Here is a 19,396-nt window from a genome sequence, read left to right on the forward strand (position 1 = left end):
TATGTATGACACATAGAAAAGTTTGGGGCTTCGTAGTATGATTTTTTTATACTTCAACCTCGGTCATGCAAGTCCTTTCCATCAGTCCTTTACTTTTTCTACAGACGTGGCATCAACTATAATAATTTAAATATATTCCATATATCGAACACATGAACGCAATTTTTCTGCAGTCGGATATCGCCTTAACAAAGATGTAGAGAATTAACGTACCGAAAGAAAACCGCTATCTGTTTAATTTTAAAAACAATTTTAAAAAAACACGTAAAATTAAAAAGAATTATTTACCATGTTTTTGCAGAACAAATTATATCAATTTAATGCAAATGCTTTCGTTGAAATGATCATAAAAAAAGATTAATGTCAAACAAAAAGTATAATCGCTTTTTAATTATATTTTTTATTAAAGCCTTTTAATACTTTTAATTGTACGTTTTCTCATTTAAATAAAAATCCATTAGACCTTTTTTTTAATGAGAAGTCAATAAATTCCCTAGTACAGGCGCTTCAACTTTCATTCTTAAACAATGACGACCTTGAAATCTAAGCAAACTGGATTTGCACCGGAAATTTCCGTATAACTCACACAAAAAAATATACATATATAAAAAAAATGGAGAAATTGATCTGAAAGTCTACAAATTGAGATGAATATAGGAAATGTGACAAATCGTTAAAAACGTGGAGGAAGCAGAAAATTCGGGAAATAACAGATACACTATTTTATAAGCCACTCATGTTAGATATGTGTGTGAGTATTTTTTTCTATTTAAACGCACGTGACTTAATAATGATTAACGATATTCGGGAAAATGCCCGCAGAACGTTAATCATATTTTTTTCTAACTGGCAACAAGTGGCAGAAGTAGAATTACTGGTTTTTATAAGGTCATCACTGCGAATTTAACCATTAAAAGTTCATCGCTATTTTTTTGCAATAAAAACAAAGACACTGACTTCGTTATAGAGTTTGTTCAGTGTGATTAGAAGAACGCTGCTAAACTCGTGCATATCACGACTTAAATCTGTCTACGTTTTAGCAGTAATTTTAATTTCTTTAAAATAATGTATAACTATTTGAAATAAAAAAAGGTTTAGGGCAGTAGCCGATGGAGCGTCTGACTGTATGCCACTCTAGAAGTTCTGACTTCGAACCCCCTTATAGCCTTAGGAATTTTATTTGAGGTTAATTTGAAAAAGGTTTTCTAATGTGATTCTGACCTCTCGTCCACCGGATCCAAGTAGTTGGGCGTAAGGTCTTCATGTATGGCAGGAATCAGAGATCATGATAAACAGAAAGATAGAAGGATTGAGAGCAAGGCAGAGAACCAGAAAGACAAGTGAGGGGTGTAAGTGCGAAAGAAAGAAAGAGAGAGAGAAAGATATAGTAATAAAGAAGGATGTTGAACACACATTCTCAACAAGATTGACTTTTATATTAAAAAACCATTACCGCATTTTTAAAACTCATAATTAATAACTAATCGGAGAGAAGGATTGACAACACGTAGATAAAATTGCAAGGTAGACAGCCAAGGATATATTGAAGGATTTATTGATAAAAGGGTTAATAAATAAATAAAGACAACTATAATTGTAGATAGGTAAGCAGAGAAGTGGTGAGAAAGAGAGACAGAGACAGACGGATAGAGGCAAAGATTCAGAGAAGTTAAAGGGGAAAAGATTGAAAGTGAGAGACAACGAAAAAGATGTAGACAGAGAGAGAGAGAGAGAGAGAGAGAGACGTAGAAAGATAAAGAAATAGGCAAAAAACAAAAAAAGGAACAGTGAAGGGAGAACGACTGAAGAAGAGAGGATGCGTATATTTTAAGTAAAATAATTATACACATCATTAGGAAAGGATATAGAGAAAAAGAGAGAGAGAGATAAGAGCGAGTGAGATATGAAATATCGAGAGAGGAGGAGACAGAGAGCGCGAGAGAGTGAGAGAGAGAGAAAGAAAGATGAAGTTCTTTAATTAATATCACAGGTTTCGGTTAAATTTGACAGACAGCTTAAAAGAGACAATGCGAGAAAGAAAGAGAGACAGACAGACAGAGGCAAAGATTCAGAGAAGGTAAAGTGAAGGGAGAAAGAGGGAAAATGAGAGACAACGAGAAACATGTAAACAGAGAGAGAGAGAGAGAGAGAGAGAGAGAGAGAGACGGAGAAAGATAAAGAAATGGGCAGAAAGGAGTAGTGAAGGAAGAAAGACTGAAGAAGAGAGAAAGCGTACATTTTAAGTAAAATAATTATACACATCATTAGGAAAGTGAGCGAGTGAGATATGAAATATCGAGAGAGGAGGAGACAGAGAGAGCGAGAGAGTGAGTGAGTGGGAGAGAGAGTGAGAGGGAGAGAGAGGGAGAGAGAGAGAGAGAAAGAGAGAGAAAGAGAAAGAGATTGAGTGCTTTACTTAATATCACAGGTTTCGGTTAAATTTGACAGACAGCCCAAAAGAGACAGTGTGAGAAAGAGAGAGAGAGATAAGAGCAAGTGAGATATGAAATCTCGAGAGAGGAGGAGACAGAGAGCGCGCGATAGTGAGTGAGAGAAAGAGAGAGAGAAAGAAAGAGAGAAAGAGATTAAGTTCTTTAATTAATATCACAGATTTCGATTAAATTTGACAGCTAGACCAAAAGAGACTGTGTGTGTGTGAGAGAGAGAGAGAGAGAGAAAGAGAAAGAGAGAGAGAAAGAGAAAGAGAGAGAGAGAGAGAGAGAACGAGAGGGAGAGAGAGAGAAAGAGAGAGAGAGAGAGAGCGAGAGAGAGGGAACCATGGTGGGATATTTTTATTATTTTTCACACAAGAAAGTAAATTTTTTACACATTAAACCTCAACACCCATAATGATTAATAACTTAGTTTCGAAGTTTACAGACGCATTAAGGTGAAAGGATTGTACACATATCAAGATCTATACCGGCCCTCGATCAAATTTTCAGTCTTCATTGTCATTAACAAAAAAAACTCGAAAAAGGGAAATCCTGGATTTGATAGAGTCGACGACCTCGAAATTTCCAAGGAAAATTTTTTGTCTGCACTTTGAGTTAACTTTTTGTAAAATCGTTTTCCAAACAGTACTTTCAGTCATAAAACTTGTTAATTTATACAATTAAATTGGTATCAATTTTTTTTATTAGGTTTATTTATTAGGTTTTTCTAGGTATTATCTTTGGGTAACAATTTTGTTGTAACGTACGATTGTCATCACTCCCGATCGGTTTGGCTCTATAGATAACCAAAAATGCAGAAATGTAATTAGCAGTTTGAAGCATCATCAATGATTAATGAATAGGAAATTTATTAAAATTATTTATATATGGGATTTAGGCTGTATGTCCAAACTTACCCTTTAAGACACCCGTCCGTGGATTACCCTTACTTTTATTTCTTCTCATTCTTCTAAAAACCGTACGCACGATATATATTAAATCAACAGGCCAAAAAACAAAAGCCGGACCTGGTAGAAGTCAAGAGGCCCGCGAAGAAATGGAGGAGGAAAAGGACGCCGGACTTTGGAGGGGTGAAGATATAAAAGCTCGGCTCCGCATCCAGCAGGATCAAACAAAATGTCACGATTGGCCGTTTTGCTTATCGCCTTCGCTGCCCTCACCGAGGCGGCAAAACTTCGTAAGTCTCATCAATTTGTTGAACGTTTATAACGTTTTTCATCTCGGTGGTAAAATATTTTCTTGACCCTGTTCCAGCCAAGTCATGGAAGGTGTGCCGGCGGTCTGACTCCAAGATGAACGAGTGCCTGAAAGTGGCAACGAAAAACGCAATACAAGACCTCAAAAACGGTGAGCTACAAACATAAAGCAAAAAGTTCTTAATATTAGATGACAATTTAAAGATTTATTGACATCCATCAACCCTCTTATCGATTACAAACCTGCTTACATTTTTTCCAGAACCTTAGTCGTTATATTACAACCACATAAAGTTCATTTATATTTTAACAATTTTCTACTAGAAGATTTCCAAACATCTGTTTTTTTTTTATATAGTAAAATTTTCGGAATGTTTTGTGCGTGTATGGATGCATGTTTTTTCGTACATCTACGGTCTATCATTCATGACATAACTATATTTTCGTAATGTTTAATCTACCTGCTTCTCAATCAAAATGGCCATTTGGTTCTAAGCTTTATTAATTGTTTACTACTGACAGAAAGACCTCAAAAAACCTCATAAACGGTGAGCTACAAACAAAAAGCAAATCATTTTTGAATTTATTAGATGACAATTTGAAGATTTACATTGACATCCGTCAACCCTCTTATAGAATACAAACCTTCTTATATTTTCTTCGAGAACCACAGTCGTTATATTACAACCACATAAATTTCATTTATAGTTTAACTATTTTCTACTAGAAGATTTCCAAACATCTGTTTTTTTCTTATATAGTAAATTTTCGGAATGTTTTGTGCGTGTATGGATGCATGTTTTTTCGTACATCTACGGTCTATCATTCATGACATAACTATATTTTCGTAATATTTAATCTAACTGCTTCTCAATCAAAATGTCCATTTGGTTCTAAGCTTTATTAAGTGTTTACTTCTGACAGAAAAACCTCAAAAAACCTCATAAACGGTGAGCTACAAACAAAAAGCAAAAAATTCTTGCATATATTAGATGACAATTTGAAGATTTACATTGACATCCGTCAACCCTCTCATAGAATACAAACCTTCTTATATTTTTTTCGAGAACCTCAGTCGTTATATTACAACCACATAAATTTCATTTATATTTTAACATTTTCTACTAAATGATTTCCAAACATTTATTTGCTCTGGTATTGTAATATTTTCACAATGACATTTATATTATTTGTGCGCGTATGCATGCGTGTTTCTTCGTGCATATAAGGTCTATCATTGGCCTAACTATATTTTCATAATATTTAATCTACCTGCTTCTTAAATAAAATGTCCATTTGATTCTAAGCTCTTTAAGTGTTTATTACTCATAGAAATTGGTGAAGACATGAATTAAAGAAACATTGAACTGGGATTTATTTTAAAATAGTCAAATTTTTATGACACAAAGTTTTATGAAAGACAAACCACTTACCATTTGACATCTTCAAATTTTTACAATATAATAAATAACAAGCACTATGCACTATAATAAATAAATATATTTTCATAATAATTACCTTGTATGTTTGCTTGTAAGCCATGCTGTTTAAAGCTGCATCCCTAGAATATAGAAATAAGTAGTAAAGTAAAGAAATTCCTTTCATAAAACTTAACGTCCCAACTACCAACATGACGATGAGTCAAACTACTTTACAATACATTTTCACATAGGGACGAATCTTTAGAGTATAAAAGTCCAGTTTGATAAATAAGCGCAGTGATAAATAAAATGAAAACGAAAGAGAAGGTTGCCATTTTAAAAAGTCTTTTAAGAAAAAAATTAAGCCTATGATAGGTATTGTAGATAGCTAGATAGAGGTAGATAGATATATAGATAGGGAGATAATGAGAGAGATAGAGATGGAGTTAGAGATAGAGATGGATACAGATAGATAGATAGGGGGAGAGAGAGAGAGAGAGAGAGAGAGAGAGAGAGAGAGAGAGAGAGAGAGAGAAGTTGAAAACATTTTGAACAATTTCACAAAATTAATAAGCAGACGTGCTTAAAAAGCAATAACAGATTCATTCACAGTATTTACATAGAAGGACGAGGATACATTTAAGTTTGATAACTTAGAAATCAGAAACATAATTTCATAGGTGAGAGAGTTGTCGTTTTAAAAGACGTATATTTTCATCGAAATTAAATTTTTGCAATACATATACTGTATTTGTATCGGTTTGTAAATACAAACAAGATAATTTAAACTGGCAGATCACGAAATGGATGAAAAATGTTTACGAGGATAGATACCTAAATAAAACCAGTTTTTACCCAATACCTTTCTAACTGCTCAATGTTCTGAAATTCAATTTTTTCTAACAGACAGTTGATTATATCCTCATTAAATTGTACAAAATTTTGTAAATTTTATATTTATATATGCTAATCAGTAATAAACAAATACATATTAAACTGCCTACTTTGGACTATTGCAGTTTAAGACTATTATATGTTTTGTCAAGTTTCTCTATGGCTTAGGTTTTGGTTATTAGTAAACTTACGTTTTATTTAAATTAGCTTTAATTTCTTTTAAAATGTATTGTCAAACTAATTCAAATCATATTTACTCTTCACTGGTCTGAAAGTATGACAATTTTTGTCTTTCATCTTAATAAAGACTTTAAGAGTAATCACACGTGTTTCGTCACCAGGCATTTTTCTTAAGAACAAAAACAATTGTTTATCTACTTATATTAATTGAATTCGAAACAATATCCACCTAACTGTCAAAACAAGTTGTAAAATAAATTATTCCTTCACGCATACAGGAAAAGTTATTCTGGAATACATTTTCGATCAGATCGTTATCGGGCAAAATTACGGACTCCCCTTCCAAACCAGTGCAACAACCGATTTTTTAATTCTTTTTCCAGTCCTTGGATCAACTTGAATCAATAAAATGTATTTTTTAATGGACAGCTTCATTTCAGAATACTAAAAAATTGTTTTAGCAAGAAAAAACACAACAATTAAAAATAAAAATTCAAAAATTGATCCTGGCAATTTTGCTTTTAGCGAACTTTTTTTAAATTATTATAAATATTATATTAAATATTGTTATTGCTATTTTGTATTGACTTCGGCTCTTTACTTTAACCAAATGCCTTTCATAATTTCAATTTCGGAAAATAAAAAGCTCTGAACACATTAACACTGATGATTTTACTAGATCTGTCTATTCTTGTTGATTTACGTTACCATCCATCCATCATCAGTGAGAAACTCCACTGTATGAAAATTCCTCATTGAAGATGGCATGAAATCAAAACGCGTTTGAGCGAAACCCAGTTTAAGTGAACAGTGTCGACCCGTTTAAAATAATTATCTGTCTATATATATTTCAATATTTTGATAGCATCTGCTTTCCAACTAATGTGGAAACTATGTAATCATTTGTGGAAAAGTAATATTTAATAATGCTTTCTAATAATTGTTTTAATCCAGTGAAAATATATATTTACATCCTACACCTTCAAAATACAATAGAAAGAATAGTTAATAGAGTTGTTTTTAATTAAATCTTTTTATTTGTGGCAATTTTTGGTTCGTATCCTGGCAGAGTGCATGAATTTATTTTAAAATTGAGAATAGTATGAAAAAATGTATTGAACGGACAGACTCTTCCTCCTCGTCTCTCTAGTATTAGTAGGCAATACTTCATGTTTTAGTTTTATAATTATTTGCGTTTTTTTAATGGTCAATCCTGAATTTGACTTAAAGCATAAATTATTTGTATGTGAAATTATACCAAATTTTGATACATACAAAAATAATACTATGTGCATTTTTTACCAACGTTATTGAAACAAATTATACAGCAACAAAAATAATACATCGTTCTGACATTCGCAAAATTAATTTGATCTTACAGTGAAGTTGAAGAACAGCTACTTTTGTTAATTAATCTATGTAATAAAATAAAAACAATTTTAGATCAATTTGAAGGTGCACAAGAGAGATGACAATTTAAATAAGTTTCTGGAGTTGTCACATTATAAATTATGAGAAAAATATAAGAGGAACGATATAAAAACACAATTGAACTACATAATTTTATTTACTAAATGATTGTAATAATTAATATTTTGAAAGCCTAACTACATCATAACTTCATCTATTTCAAAATTTTCGAAGTGTTCTGAATACAAATATATATTTAAAGCATAGAATTGAATATTCCATAAATAGTGGCAGCGTCTGTTCGTATCTTTTTCATAACGTATGTAAAGTGCAGTTCTTCTAAATTTTGTTTTTATTTGATGTTAATACAGGGTGGATTTTTTTTCTGCCAATACCATGACGTTCTACATGAACATAATAACAATTTGGTATCATACGTTGTAAAAAACTTGAGACATTTTCTAACATAAAAACATCAAACACATCCCTGATCATACATCAAAAACTGAAGAATAGATTATCATCAGACTGCCTCTTTCAAAAAGTTGTGTAAAACCTCAGACTTATAAATAGATACAATTTTATAATTATCTAAATTAGATTTGTTGTTCACATTGAAGGTAATGCCTCTTGTTGTTGGTAGTTAACTCTTCTACAAAACCCCCCGTTGAATTGTGCAAAAGTTTTTTTTTCTTTTTTCTTAACGAATCGGTTAGAGACGGGAAAGCACAAATTCATGCAGCTGTAAAGCTCTTATTGCAATTTAAGCCATGTATTTCTTCACTTAATTGAGCTGGTACCTCGAGCTGACATTTTTTTCTTCTCGTCACTGCCCTTATTGCTCAGACAGTCAGCCTTGACAAGTTCCCCCTGAACTTCTATTTCGTATGCGCTCAAATTAAAAGACATGTTTAGTGTCGAAAGTCCGAAAATTTTCGTAATCGTCCCTGAGCCCCGGCCGCGCATTCCTCGCACTCCTGTCGTACGTAATTGCAGAATCATCGGAGCCGTAAAACCATACATGAAAAATGCCGTTTATCTAAAATAAATAAACTCTTTTTCGTTAATTCCCTTTACCCAGAATCTTTTAATAAAGTAGAAAAGATCGATTATAAAGCAGAGTACATTGTTAACATGAGAATAGGGATTGTAAGGACCTGGGAGTAATAATAAGTAGCAAATTAAATATAAAAACGAACACTGGATCAAGGTATGGTCTCGAAGAAAAAGTCAAATTCAGTTGTTACTGCTAAGTTTTCGACCTATTTTAAGGTCATCATCAGGGCAAAACAATCTTAAAGATGTCTACAGATAGACATATTTAGGTTTTTATAGACGATTTAAAATTTCCTTGAAGGCCGACTCAATCCTAACATTGCCAAGGACTGTGCTTAAATATAAAGACAGATCTAAAAGATAAATTATTCAGAAATCTTGAGATGCGGTCTGGTGTGATGTAGGTTTCAGAAAAAAAATTTCTTTATCGTGCCAACGTTTCGATCTTTATTGATATCATCTTCAGGGCCTGGGATTTACAAGCATTGTTTAAATTCAACAAAAACATGTAGGAGGTGGAAAAAAGTGAATTTATACAAGGCAAAAAAAAAAATTTTTTGATATACAAAAAAAAAATATCTACACACACAAAAAGTGTGTGTTCTCCGCAGAAGTACAACAAAAAACAGACTAACGGTCACTAATCACCACAAACTTCTACACTAAAAGATAAAGTAAAAAAGCCATATATGGGTATTTAGGAGAAATTTTTTAATGAGAAATGATATCCCATTATTCTTAAAACAAACGTATACGAGGCAATTGTTAGAAATATTGTGGTGCACAAGTGATCTAGTGTGGAAGAAATGGAAAAATTTCAAAGATTTTACTTTTAAAATTTATATTTTAAACCTGAAAAAGACATAAAATAATAAATACATATATACGTATATTTAAAATACATCTAGGATATCTACAAAAAAAATACATAAATACAGCGATTGCACTATAATTGCTAAAGAAGTTGTTTTAAAAAATATTTCCTGCTACGAAAAGTTAAATGAACTAGCAGGCTCATCAAGGAATTTCTTTGGATTTAAATGCACATCTGCATACATTTAAAATACATTTGGAATATCTACGCAAAAATTCTTAAATACAGCGGTAATAGATATTGCTAAGAAATTACATTTTAAAAAAAATTTATTGTACAGCTCACTAGAAAAATCTTTTGATTTAAATGCTTCAAATAAAAAAATAAATAAATAATTTACACGAGAAAATCAGGGAACGTACCTCTAGTTCACATGGATTCAACAGGACATTAGAAAAAGATCTATATTGCAATGAAATTTAAGGTATAATTATAAAATGTAGGGCAGATTTGTTGAATCATAGCCATAAATCATATGTGTGGTGATTAGTGGCCGTTAATCGATAATTATTCAGAAATCGTGAGATGCGGTCTGGAGTGATGTAGGTTTCAAAAAAACATTTTCTTTATCGTGCCAACGTTTCGATCTTTATTTTGATCATCTTCAGGGCTCAAAGTGTTCGTCTTCTGTGTAATTGTGCCATTCTTGTGTCGTGGTGAGAGTGCCCAATTACACAGAAGACAAACACTTTGAGCCCTGAAGATGATCTCAATAAAGATCGAAACGTGGGCACGATCACACCAGACCGCATCTCACGATTTCTGAATAATTATAAATCATATATTTAATCATCGTCACCTCCAGTCAATCCTATATGTGCATCCGCAAAGAACTTGAAAACAGTAAACATTTTATAGCGCTAGTGTTTAGAAAATTTAAAGTAATTATTTAGGAAAAAAATTGCCAGAATCAGAACTCATACAGCTTCTTAATAGAAAGGAATGCACAATTTTGTGTAAATATATAAAAGTAGTAACAAATTATAGGCATTTTTTAATCTCAGAGTTTAATTATTATATACATTACGATATACATATATATTATTGATTTTTATTTATTTTTTCTTTGTAGTTTTTATATTTTCTAATATATACAGTTTCCATCTAGCTTGTATGTATATTGTGTTTACTATAATTTTTGTTTATTTTTATTTTTTCTAGTTTATGAGTTTGTTTAATATGTCATAGAAAAAAATGTTATAGTTTTACGAAGCTAAGTAGTTAGAAGTTAGATAGTGATCACTTTTTTTTGTATTCGTGGAAATTAGGTTTTTTGACATCAAACTAATTAGTTCTATAACTATTTTTATTTTTATTTTATTTACTGTATTCTTACTTTTTTAAAAGTAACAACTCAGGTAAGTGGACACGATGTCAAATAAGTTTAGCAAGCCATGCTTTTTTTTAAATTGCAATTATACACGTAGAATATCACCAAATCGTTAATATTAGTCACTTGTAGAATTTTTCTACCTAGGTTTAAAATTTAAGTCTCATTATAACTTATTGAAAGTCTAGTGACTAGTCTAATCCTCTCAATAAAAAAGTAAATAAATACATACTAAACAAAAAGTAAATACAGTACATAAAAAACGAATTAAACGTTATAAAGGTTGTTTTTTCCGTGTTCATCTGGAGAAATGCAAATTGAAGGAGTTCAAATAACCCCGTTAAGGTCAGGTTCGACGATTTCAAAACTATTTAACTCCGCATTCATTTCCCTTGTTCGCCGACGCTTGTTATTTATTTACTTTTTTATTTTTAATTTCAGGCAACCCGCAACTCGGCGTTCTGCCGCTGGACCCGTTGAGGTTCGACCGTCTGATCCTGGATCAAGGATCTGGCCCAGTGAGCATCAAGTTGGACTTCAGAAACCTCGACCTGATCGGCATCAGCTCGGCCAAAGTTGAAAAAATGAAGTGCGTACAAAGTTTTTTGTTTATTTTATTTTTTTCTAATCACGTATGAAATAGTAATGCAAGTTATTCTACTTATTTGTTAGGCATTATACTCAATACAAAAATGTTATGAGCAGATAGGCCATTCTTCAGGAAATCCTGTTGACGTACCGTAAATTTCTCATGCATCTTCTCTATGCCCAAGATCGAATTCGCATGGCAAGCAATGCCTTAAACGAATTTTATCTGCTTCCATGTCATACGCGACTCAGTTTAATCTAGGCTGATTTTTGGCAATAACTTACAACAACAATAACTACTCCTTATCGGGGCGACGGTGGCCGCAACGGTTTAGGCGTTGACACGGCGCTCATCACTGTAAGGTAAAGGTCCCGGGTTCGAATCCTGCGGCCCTGCATTCGAGCCCGACATACTTACAAATGGGCTTTTTTTTCAAAAACACTGGCACCCCGAGGTTTGATTTAACCTCTGTTGTTGAGAACTCTCGTAAGAAAAAAAAATAAAATAAAATAATAACTACTCCTTTTTTAACTACCTATACCAATGGAGCTTTTCCCACCCTAGAGCAAACTGCTCTCTCAGGTAATAAAAGATCGCCCTTTATAAGAGAGAAGAGTGAAATTTTAAAAATCCGAAAAACTTATGCACTGGGCTTAACAACTTTGACCATAATCCTAACCATCCTTTCCAAATAAAAGAAAAATCATTTAAGAATAGTTATTAATCACTCAACGTAATATTATGTAGTTTTTAAAGACCTATCTTATTTGGGCAAATATGGAATACAAAATATTTCAGCCACAAACCTTGGGTTTTAATTTTCTTTTAGTTTTTGGTACTCTACTGTTTATTAAAATTAAACTATTAGACAAATTGAACAACAACCTGTGGGACGTCTTTAGTTTAGCTCTCAAGTAGCTCTTGGTGAGGGCTGAACAGCTCAGACTTAAACATTAAGGAAGAAGTTTGATGTATTTTGGATTATTTATTTTTTTAAATGCATATTTAACTTCTTATCCGACGCCACTTATCTGTTAAGCAATGGTCTGAATGAAAATCACCAACTTTTTTTGCGTTGTCTTTCACCTTGGGTTTGCCATCATGACTGTTACCTGACATCAGAGTAAAGCTGATAGCTTAATTTTGCCTCCTTGCCAATCTTAGATAACTTTTCCAATAAAACTAGTTTTAGTACCTACTAATAAATTCTAGTTTTGTGTAGTTCTCATGTGGTTTTTTGACAGTTTAAATAGAGATCTTGAAAAAATATTACAGTTATTTTGATCTCTGTGAAAACATTGTGATCGCTTGTAACTCACTGGGATTTTATTTCAATTATAACGATATTTTGCAATGTGTATTGTGAAAAGAAGAATATAATTCGAAAATTCCCGAAATAAATTGGTCTGAAACTTTAAAATTTACAAGCTTTGATTCTCGAGAACTCCCTTGGAAACCTCGTGTTTCTTCATCCCAGTTTTGAATATGAAATCTCCTCTTCTGTCCCTCTTAGCTCATAGAACATACTCAAGAAGGAACCGTCCTTATTTTGAGAAGCACGTTCTCCAGAAATTTAAATACAGGATGACGCCACGTCTGTTTTTTAGACACAACCGGACCCAGTTGAAACAATGCTCGTTTGCAAATGCTTAAGAAACCGTTTCCCAACGGCGTGGAAGAGGTTGAAAAAAAGTTCAAATACCGATGCAAGAATTATACAATCGACGGAGACGAGAGTTGGTCAAGAAGTTTATTCTACAATAATAAAGTAATAACTAACCGGAGTTAAGTAAGGTGGATTCGGAAACTTCCCTTTTTGACCTAGGCCTAGGCGAGATTAATTTCGAACCGTAGTTCGACCGTTTCGCAACCAGTAAAAAAAAGTCAATGGGCAAATGGACCAGACGTGATTACAGGGAGACGATTGATAAATCCAGTACTCTTCCAGATTATAATCGGGAGGCTCGTAGTTTCAAGACGTTTCTCAAACCTCCTCCTGACAGCTTTTCGCAACGTGTGTGAATGCCGACATTCCAGCGCGGTGTTTATGTTTTGAGAGTTTGAAAGCGTCGTGTACCCTTTAAAAAGCTCCGTCTCGCCGCAACATCAGAATGAATTTCCACTTTACTGCATATCATAAATGTACTAAAAACAATAAAAAATACTTTAATATGGGAAATAATTAGCAAAACAATTTATGAACACAACCGCAAAAAAAACTTACAGAGTTGTCAAAGCATTATATAAAGTAAATATAGTCCTTAAATTTATTGTTTCAATTTAGACCACCATCAATGTAATATGTATAAGCGTGCTGCATAAGTATAATATAATATTTTCCAAAATAATAAGACCTACTTAAACAAGAACACTATTACATAGAGATAATGCAAATTGAAAGATAGATATATTGCTATAAAGAGATAGAGTGAAAAAATTAAAATAGTTTTGAGAGGCAATGAGAGTGAGGGGGAAAGAATGTGTGTGATATATGAACGATAGACCGAAATAGACATGCACAATGAGGGAGAGTTAGAAATATATAGATATATGGAGAAAAACCTTTGACAAACATTTTCACAACATTAATAAGAAAACACGCCCTAAAATTGTTTATTGGTTTGATTGGCAATACATGACAGGGGAAGTTGCAGACATGATATGAAAAGTTGTTTTAATAGATAAATTTAGAGAGAAAGAAAATGAGGGTAAAAGAGGCACAGAGAGAAAGAAAGAGAGACAGTGTGTGAGAGAGAAAGTAGTAGAAAGAGGCCACCTTCAATTGTGAGATTGTACAATATTTTAACAAGACATACTACATGACACATGTGGATATTATGCAATTAGCAGATAAGACCGGGACAATCAAGACAACCACTTATTATAGAAAATTAAATAAGTAAGAATTATTTTAACTTAAAGAAACATTTTATTTCTTTTGGGTTGTAGGTATATACATGTTGTTTACGATTGTGAAATAACTAATAAAAGTAAACAACAATGCAAAAGTAACTACGGTTTATGCACATGAAGTTTGTATTCATTTTATGGAGTCATATTTTATATAGTACTCCTACAATAAATCACATAATAGTATACGTATTGAAAGTTTCTACAAATATTAATTAAAAATAGCAAACGTTATATAAACCTTGTATTATTCATACAAAAACTGGATACAATTGAGTGGGTCTGATTCGTGTTTGTAGTCACAGTAGGGGCAAAAAGTTCTCACGTAGTCAACACAGGCATTCAGATGTAATAAGCTCTCATTAGGTTATATTTTGTCCTATCCTTATTAGATCCGGTAATTCTGTGGAGGGAGTACAATTGAGGGGATCCAGTACGGGGTTATAGTCGCAATAGAGGCAAGAAATTCACAGGTAGTCAATACAGGCATTCTGTTTTGCTGGTATTGATTACATGTCATAAACTCACGTTAGGTGATATATCGTCCAGTTCGATCCGGTGAATATGGGAAGGGTTCAATTGAGAGGATCCAGTTCGAGGTTATAGTCGCAATAGAGGCAAGAAATTCTCAGGTAGTCAATACAGGCATTCAGTTTTGTGGGTGCTAATTAAATGTAGTAAGCCCACGTTAGGTGATATATCGTCCAATCATGTTCGATCCGGTGAATATGGGAAGGGTTCAATTGAGGGGATCCAGTACGTGGTTATAGTTGCAGTAGAGACAAGAAATTCTCAAAAAGTCCGTAGAGGCAATCAGTTTTGAGGGTAGTGATTAAATGTAGTAAGCCAACGTTAGGTGATATATCGTCCCATCCTTGTTCGATCCGGTTAATTTGGGGATAATTGCTAAGTCCAATCCATTTAAGGTCTAATTCGGTAGGTAGGTGTTACTCATTTCATCAGGTAGAGGCATCGACAGGTTCATAATGTTTAGTGTAAATTAATTAGCAAAACAATTTGGTACTAATAATTTTGACAAACCAATATATATAAAAGTTTTACAATAAATTTTGAAAAAAAATGTCGAAAAAAGATAAATAATTTTGAATTTTGATGTTTTTTAAAATTTAAAACATATTACTATGTTCTTCTCTTGGATCTATTCCCATGGATTCCAAATATTTTACTTCCTCGCTCCAAGTCCTGTCGATGCCTCGTTCTTCATCCAACTTCTTTCGAAGGCGGTATTCATTCAATTCTCTCCTCCAAAGAATGTATTTATATAATCTGTATCCGGTGTAACAAATTATTGCTGACCCACCGATTGCAGCTCCTATTTTGTATAGCGTAGACCGTTCGAACATCTTGTGGCTTAAAGTTTTATTTTTCTTTTAATGCCAATATCGTAACCATGGAGATCATCGAACTTTATTGTGTAAATTAATTTTGATTAAATTAAAACAAATGGTAGGTATAAAAGTGTTATGTGTCATAACTAAATAAAATATTTTGATTTTTCTGCACTAATGTATCAAACAAAAGATACACATAACGAAACCATACCTGAAAAACAGATGAAATTTCTGTATTTATTAAAAAAACCAAAGTATTAAAAAAATCAGTCAAAACAATTGGATTAATGATTTGTAAACCTCTCGAGACAAAGCATGAAAAAATATAGGTCGCACTAGAAGAAAATTAAAAGCCAGGAGCAACGAGCATAAAAGTCCAAACAGCGTAATTCACCTCCACAGTCACTATGAACTCTCAGCAGTACAGACCAACTTAAAATTTCATGTACAGAAAGGATACAAAATATACAACCTTGAAAACCTATAAACCATACACTGAACAAACCGAAAAACCCAAACTAAAAAACTTTTTTTACAAAATACATGATAGATGATTAAATAAAAGGATATCACCGATCTCCTTTTATGTTTTTCGACAAGCGTATAAAAGACTGATGAACGTACTGTAAAAACCACACTGTCTTACGACTGACGATGGCGTGAAATCGAATCGGCCTTCAAGACGAAAACTTGTGTAGTAGGCAGACTAAAATGATAGTAAACGACTAATGATTCATCACTCCTTCCTTGCTTACAGAAAAACACTGATTGGGTTTTGAATTTGGAACTTGGAGAACAATTATGTTAATATTTTACCTGAAAAATATCCTTTTAAAGCGACATGTCAAGTAAATTAATTGTTTTCTTTATAATTTTCAGAGCCGACTGGGCAAATTATAATTTAGAGGCTGAAGTGACATTCGGCAAGAAAATCATGCTGTTGGGCGACTACACTATCTCAGGAAAAGTTCTCGTTCTCCCGATTACCGGGGCCGGAAAGTGCAACTTGACCTTCGGTAAGTTCCACGCCGGATTTCCTTTTCTTTACTCATAAAGATCCTCCGGATAACGGAAATGATCCGGTAAATTGTGCAAGACAGAAAAATTTATTCTTGAAGCTAAAAAGGTGTTGTTGCCAAAATTTGAAGTTGAAAGACAAACTTTTGGTATGACAGTGGTATTGGCTGATATTTCTTGATATGTATTGTGTTTATCATTCGCCGTTTATGTTCTGTAGATAACTTTGTCGCAAAGTTGGCCGCCAAAGGCCGCGAAGTTGTGAAAGGCAACCAGAAGTACATGCAAGTGGACAAGTTCACCGTCGCAATCGAAACGTCGCGGCTCCACGTTTACCTCGCCAATTTGTTCAACGGTGACAAAACTTTAGGTGAGTCGGATAAATAGTATCAATTTTTATTTTTAATCGAAAATCTTGCAATGAGGAAAAAACTACCGGTTAGATTAGAAAAAAATCTGCCCTGGTTCGCAAGTACTACCCCTTACTTCTATTTCAAAACCTACGCCGGTTTTGTGCGTCCTCGAAGGTCTTTTCCAGACTTTCTTATTAACTTCTAAATTTAGAGAAGTTGTGAAAACCCAAGTAAATTAAAATGAATCGTGTAACTGTGTGGATAAACACTGAAATTACTTAATAAAAACAAATCCACACCCATAAATGCTAAATCAAAAAATAAATTAATTAACTTTAAAGGCATATTTAAGTTTGCAAAGTTGTCAAAATAGTACTGAAGAATACTGGTATGCTCGGTCAATTTGATTTAGTTTTTTGTTTTTTTCTAGTCCCTCTGATTGTATTACAAATACTTATCATTAATGACACTTTCTTTAAAACAAGATATGAACAAGAAAAGCGCAATACTCTTTGAGCAGCAAAAATAATTCAAAAGCCCAAGTTGAATGATGAAGCTATGAAATCAGCTTTAGAGTATGGTGTCAGTATGTCCAAATTGGACTACCTTTTTAATGAGTTTTGCTGTTCAAAGAGTTTTGAGCTTTTCTTGATCATATCTTGTTTTAAAGAAAGTGTCATTAATGATAATTTTTGTAATACAATCGGAGATACAAAAGGACCTGCAGTTACTATTTCAAAATATTTTTGACTAGAGCATCAGAGTATCTGTCCAAACGTAGTGGGTTCATGTTCATATCTGACTTTTTATCACTTCTACTATCATAAACTTATCTCCATACATATGTTTATCAAGAATTAGAGTAAACAAAGGTTTACTACTTGAATAGGTTCAAAAAAATTTCTAAACTGACCTAAGAATACATATGATGATTGAACTTTTAACAATGAAGTCACAGCAAAATAATTCTCATTGCTTATCTATTTACATTCATGATTTTCTTTACAATTTGACATTTACCATGATCTTTCAATGAAGATTGCGAATTATCTTTTCCTTAGTAAAAATAGCTATTATTTATTTTAAATGTTTGTTGTTAACATTAATGTGTTTTTTCCAGGAAACCAAATGAACATCTTTTTAAATGAAAACTGGCAGGATATTCTGAAAGAGCTCAAGCCCACCATCTCAAGTGCTTTTGGAGCTGCATTCAAAGAGATTGCAAACCGGGTGTTTTCAAAGATCCCAATTAATCAAATTGCACCGATGTAATGCAAAGTGATACAACCAAAGACTATGTGTATAGTGATTATCGAGTAATTATTTCTGTGTGATTTTTTTCTAAATAAAAGTGTTGTTTTTTCTTTTTATTTATTTGTTTTTTATTGATTTCATATTTGTTTTATGGTGTTGAAACAAATGCTTGAAGGTGAATGAAAGAAAGTGCAATTAACTTTTGAAGAATAAATGATTGTCGTTTTTCTTCAGTTCTTGGTATATAGAATAGCAAAGAACGTGATTTTTGGTTTAAGATAGTATTCTAATATTGTATGGTTATAAAAATAAAAAAGATGGTTATGCAGGGTGTCACAGAGTGACTCCTGAAAAACTTTGCCCCAAATGCCTTCATTCTATTCTAGAATCCCAGTTTAGATAGTAGTTAGGACTTAGGTAGTTCTGTATGTCATCACAGCCTCCTTGAGCTGAAGGAATACAGTGTAGTACAAGCATTCGATAAAGTATAGCACAATGGACTGCTATATAAGTTCAAGGACATCAACCATCTTATCCTCAAATCGTACGTTTCCAACATATGTTCAGATTTGTGGGGCAATGCATCTTCTTTTATCTGGTCCTAACCTCTTCCCAATGATGACCCATGATATCCCTACTATCCTGCAAGAGTTACATCTACATTTGCTGATGACTCAGCTAGCCTCCCCCCCATTCTGATATTGTCATTACCCAAAGAGACCCTCAGCCCCACATTTCTTTGCTGAAGGAGTTGTACAAAAAATAAAATAAGTATTTAACCTTCACACTTTGATGAACAACACCCATCATCCCTCGGACAATACTCTTATTATCTTGGTCTATTTCTAGACAGGCAACTAACATGGAAGTCAGACAAAAAAGACCAGAACTAAAACAATACTACTCGCCAGTCTACTGTTCAAACGTATTTATATTGCGATGAAATTCATACGGGATTATCCGGAAACCAACTCACACAATCCTTGCAAATTACAACAAAATCCTTCTAATTGTTTTGGAGATACGTATAGGAATTTATGTTTGTGCATGTGCAGGTGATAACATTAATCAGATTGGGATGAAATTCATAAATCATAGGGTACC

At 33.0% G+C, this 19,396-nt stretch overlaps 1 protein-coding gene and 2 long non-coding RNA genes across 3 annotated transcripts in view; 1 reads left to right on the plus strand and 2 right to left on the minus strand.

The window, feature by feature from the left end:
• Positions 1 to 3,708, minus strand: part of LOC106662278 — a 35,814-nt gene extending 32,106 nt beyond the window's left edge. The window contains exon 1 of the long non-coding RNA XR_001339867.2: positions 3,353 to 3,708. This is a non-coding gene — a long non-coding RNA (uncharacterized LOC106662278). The remainder of the gene's footprint in view (positions 1 to 3,352) is intronic.
• On the plus strand, positions 3,529 to 18,408 carry LOC106662277 (protein takeout). The gene is made up of 6 exons (XM_014386254.2): positions 3,529 to 3,633; positions 3,711 to 3,803; positions 11,259 to 11,406; positions 16,548 to 16,684; positions 16,906 to 17,055; positions 18,159 to 18,408. The coding sequence occupies exons 1-6, from the start codon at positions 3,573 to 3,575 to the stop codon at positions 18,308 to 18,310; spliced, it is 741 nt and encodes a 246-aa protein (XP_014241740.1). The 5' UTR covers positions 3,529 to 3,572; the 3' UTR covers positions 18,311 to 18,408.
• LOC112127166 lies at positions 4,003 to 5,102 on the minus strand. Its single transcript, XR_002910423.1, has 2 exons — positions 4,298 to 5,102; positions 4,003 to 4,205 (listed from the first exon to the last, which is right to left on the minus strand). It is a non-coding gene; the product is annotated as an uncharacterized LOC112127166 (long non-coding RNA).
• Positions 18,409 to 19,396: the final 988 nt, after the last annotated feature.

Source organism: Cimex lectularius, unplaced genomic scaffold (assembly GCF_000648675.2).
Source record: "Cimex lectularius strain Harlan isolate CLEC.00 unplaced genomic scaffold, Clec_2.1 scaffold132, whole genome shotgun sequence".
Taxonomy (NCBI): domain Eukaryota; kingdom Metazoa; phylum Arthropoda; class Insecta; order Hemiptera; family Cimicidae; genus Cimex; species Cimex lectularius.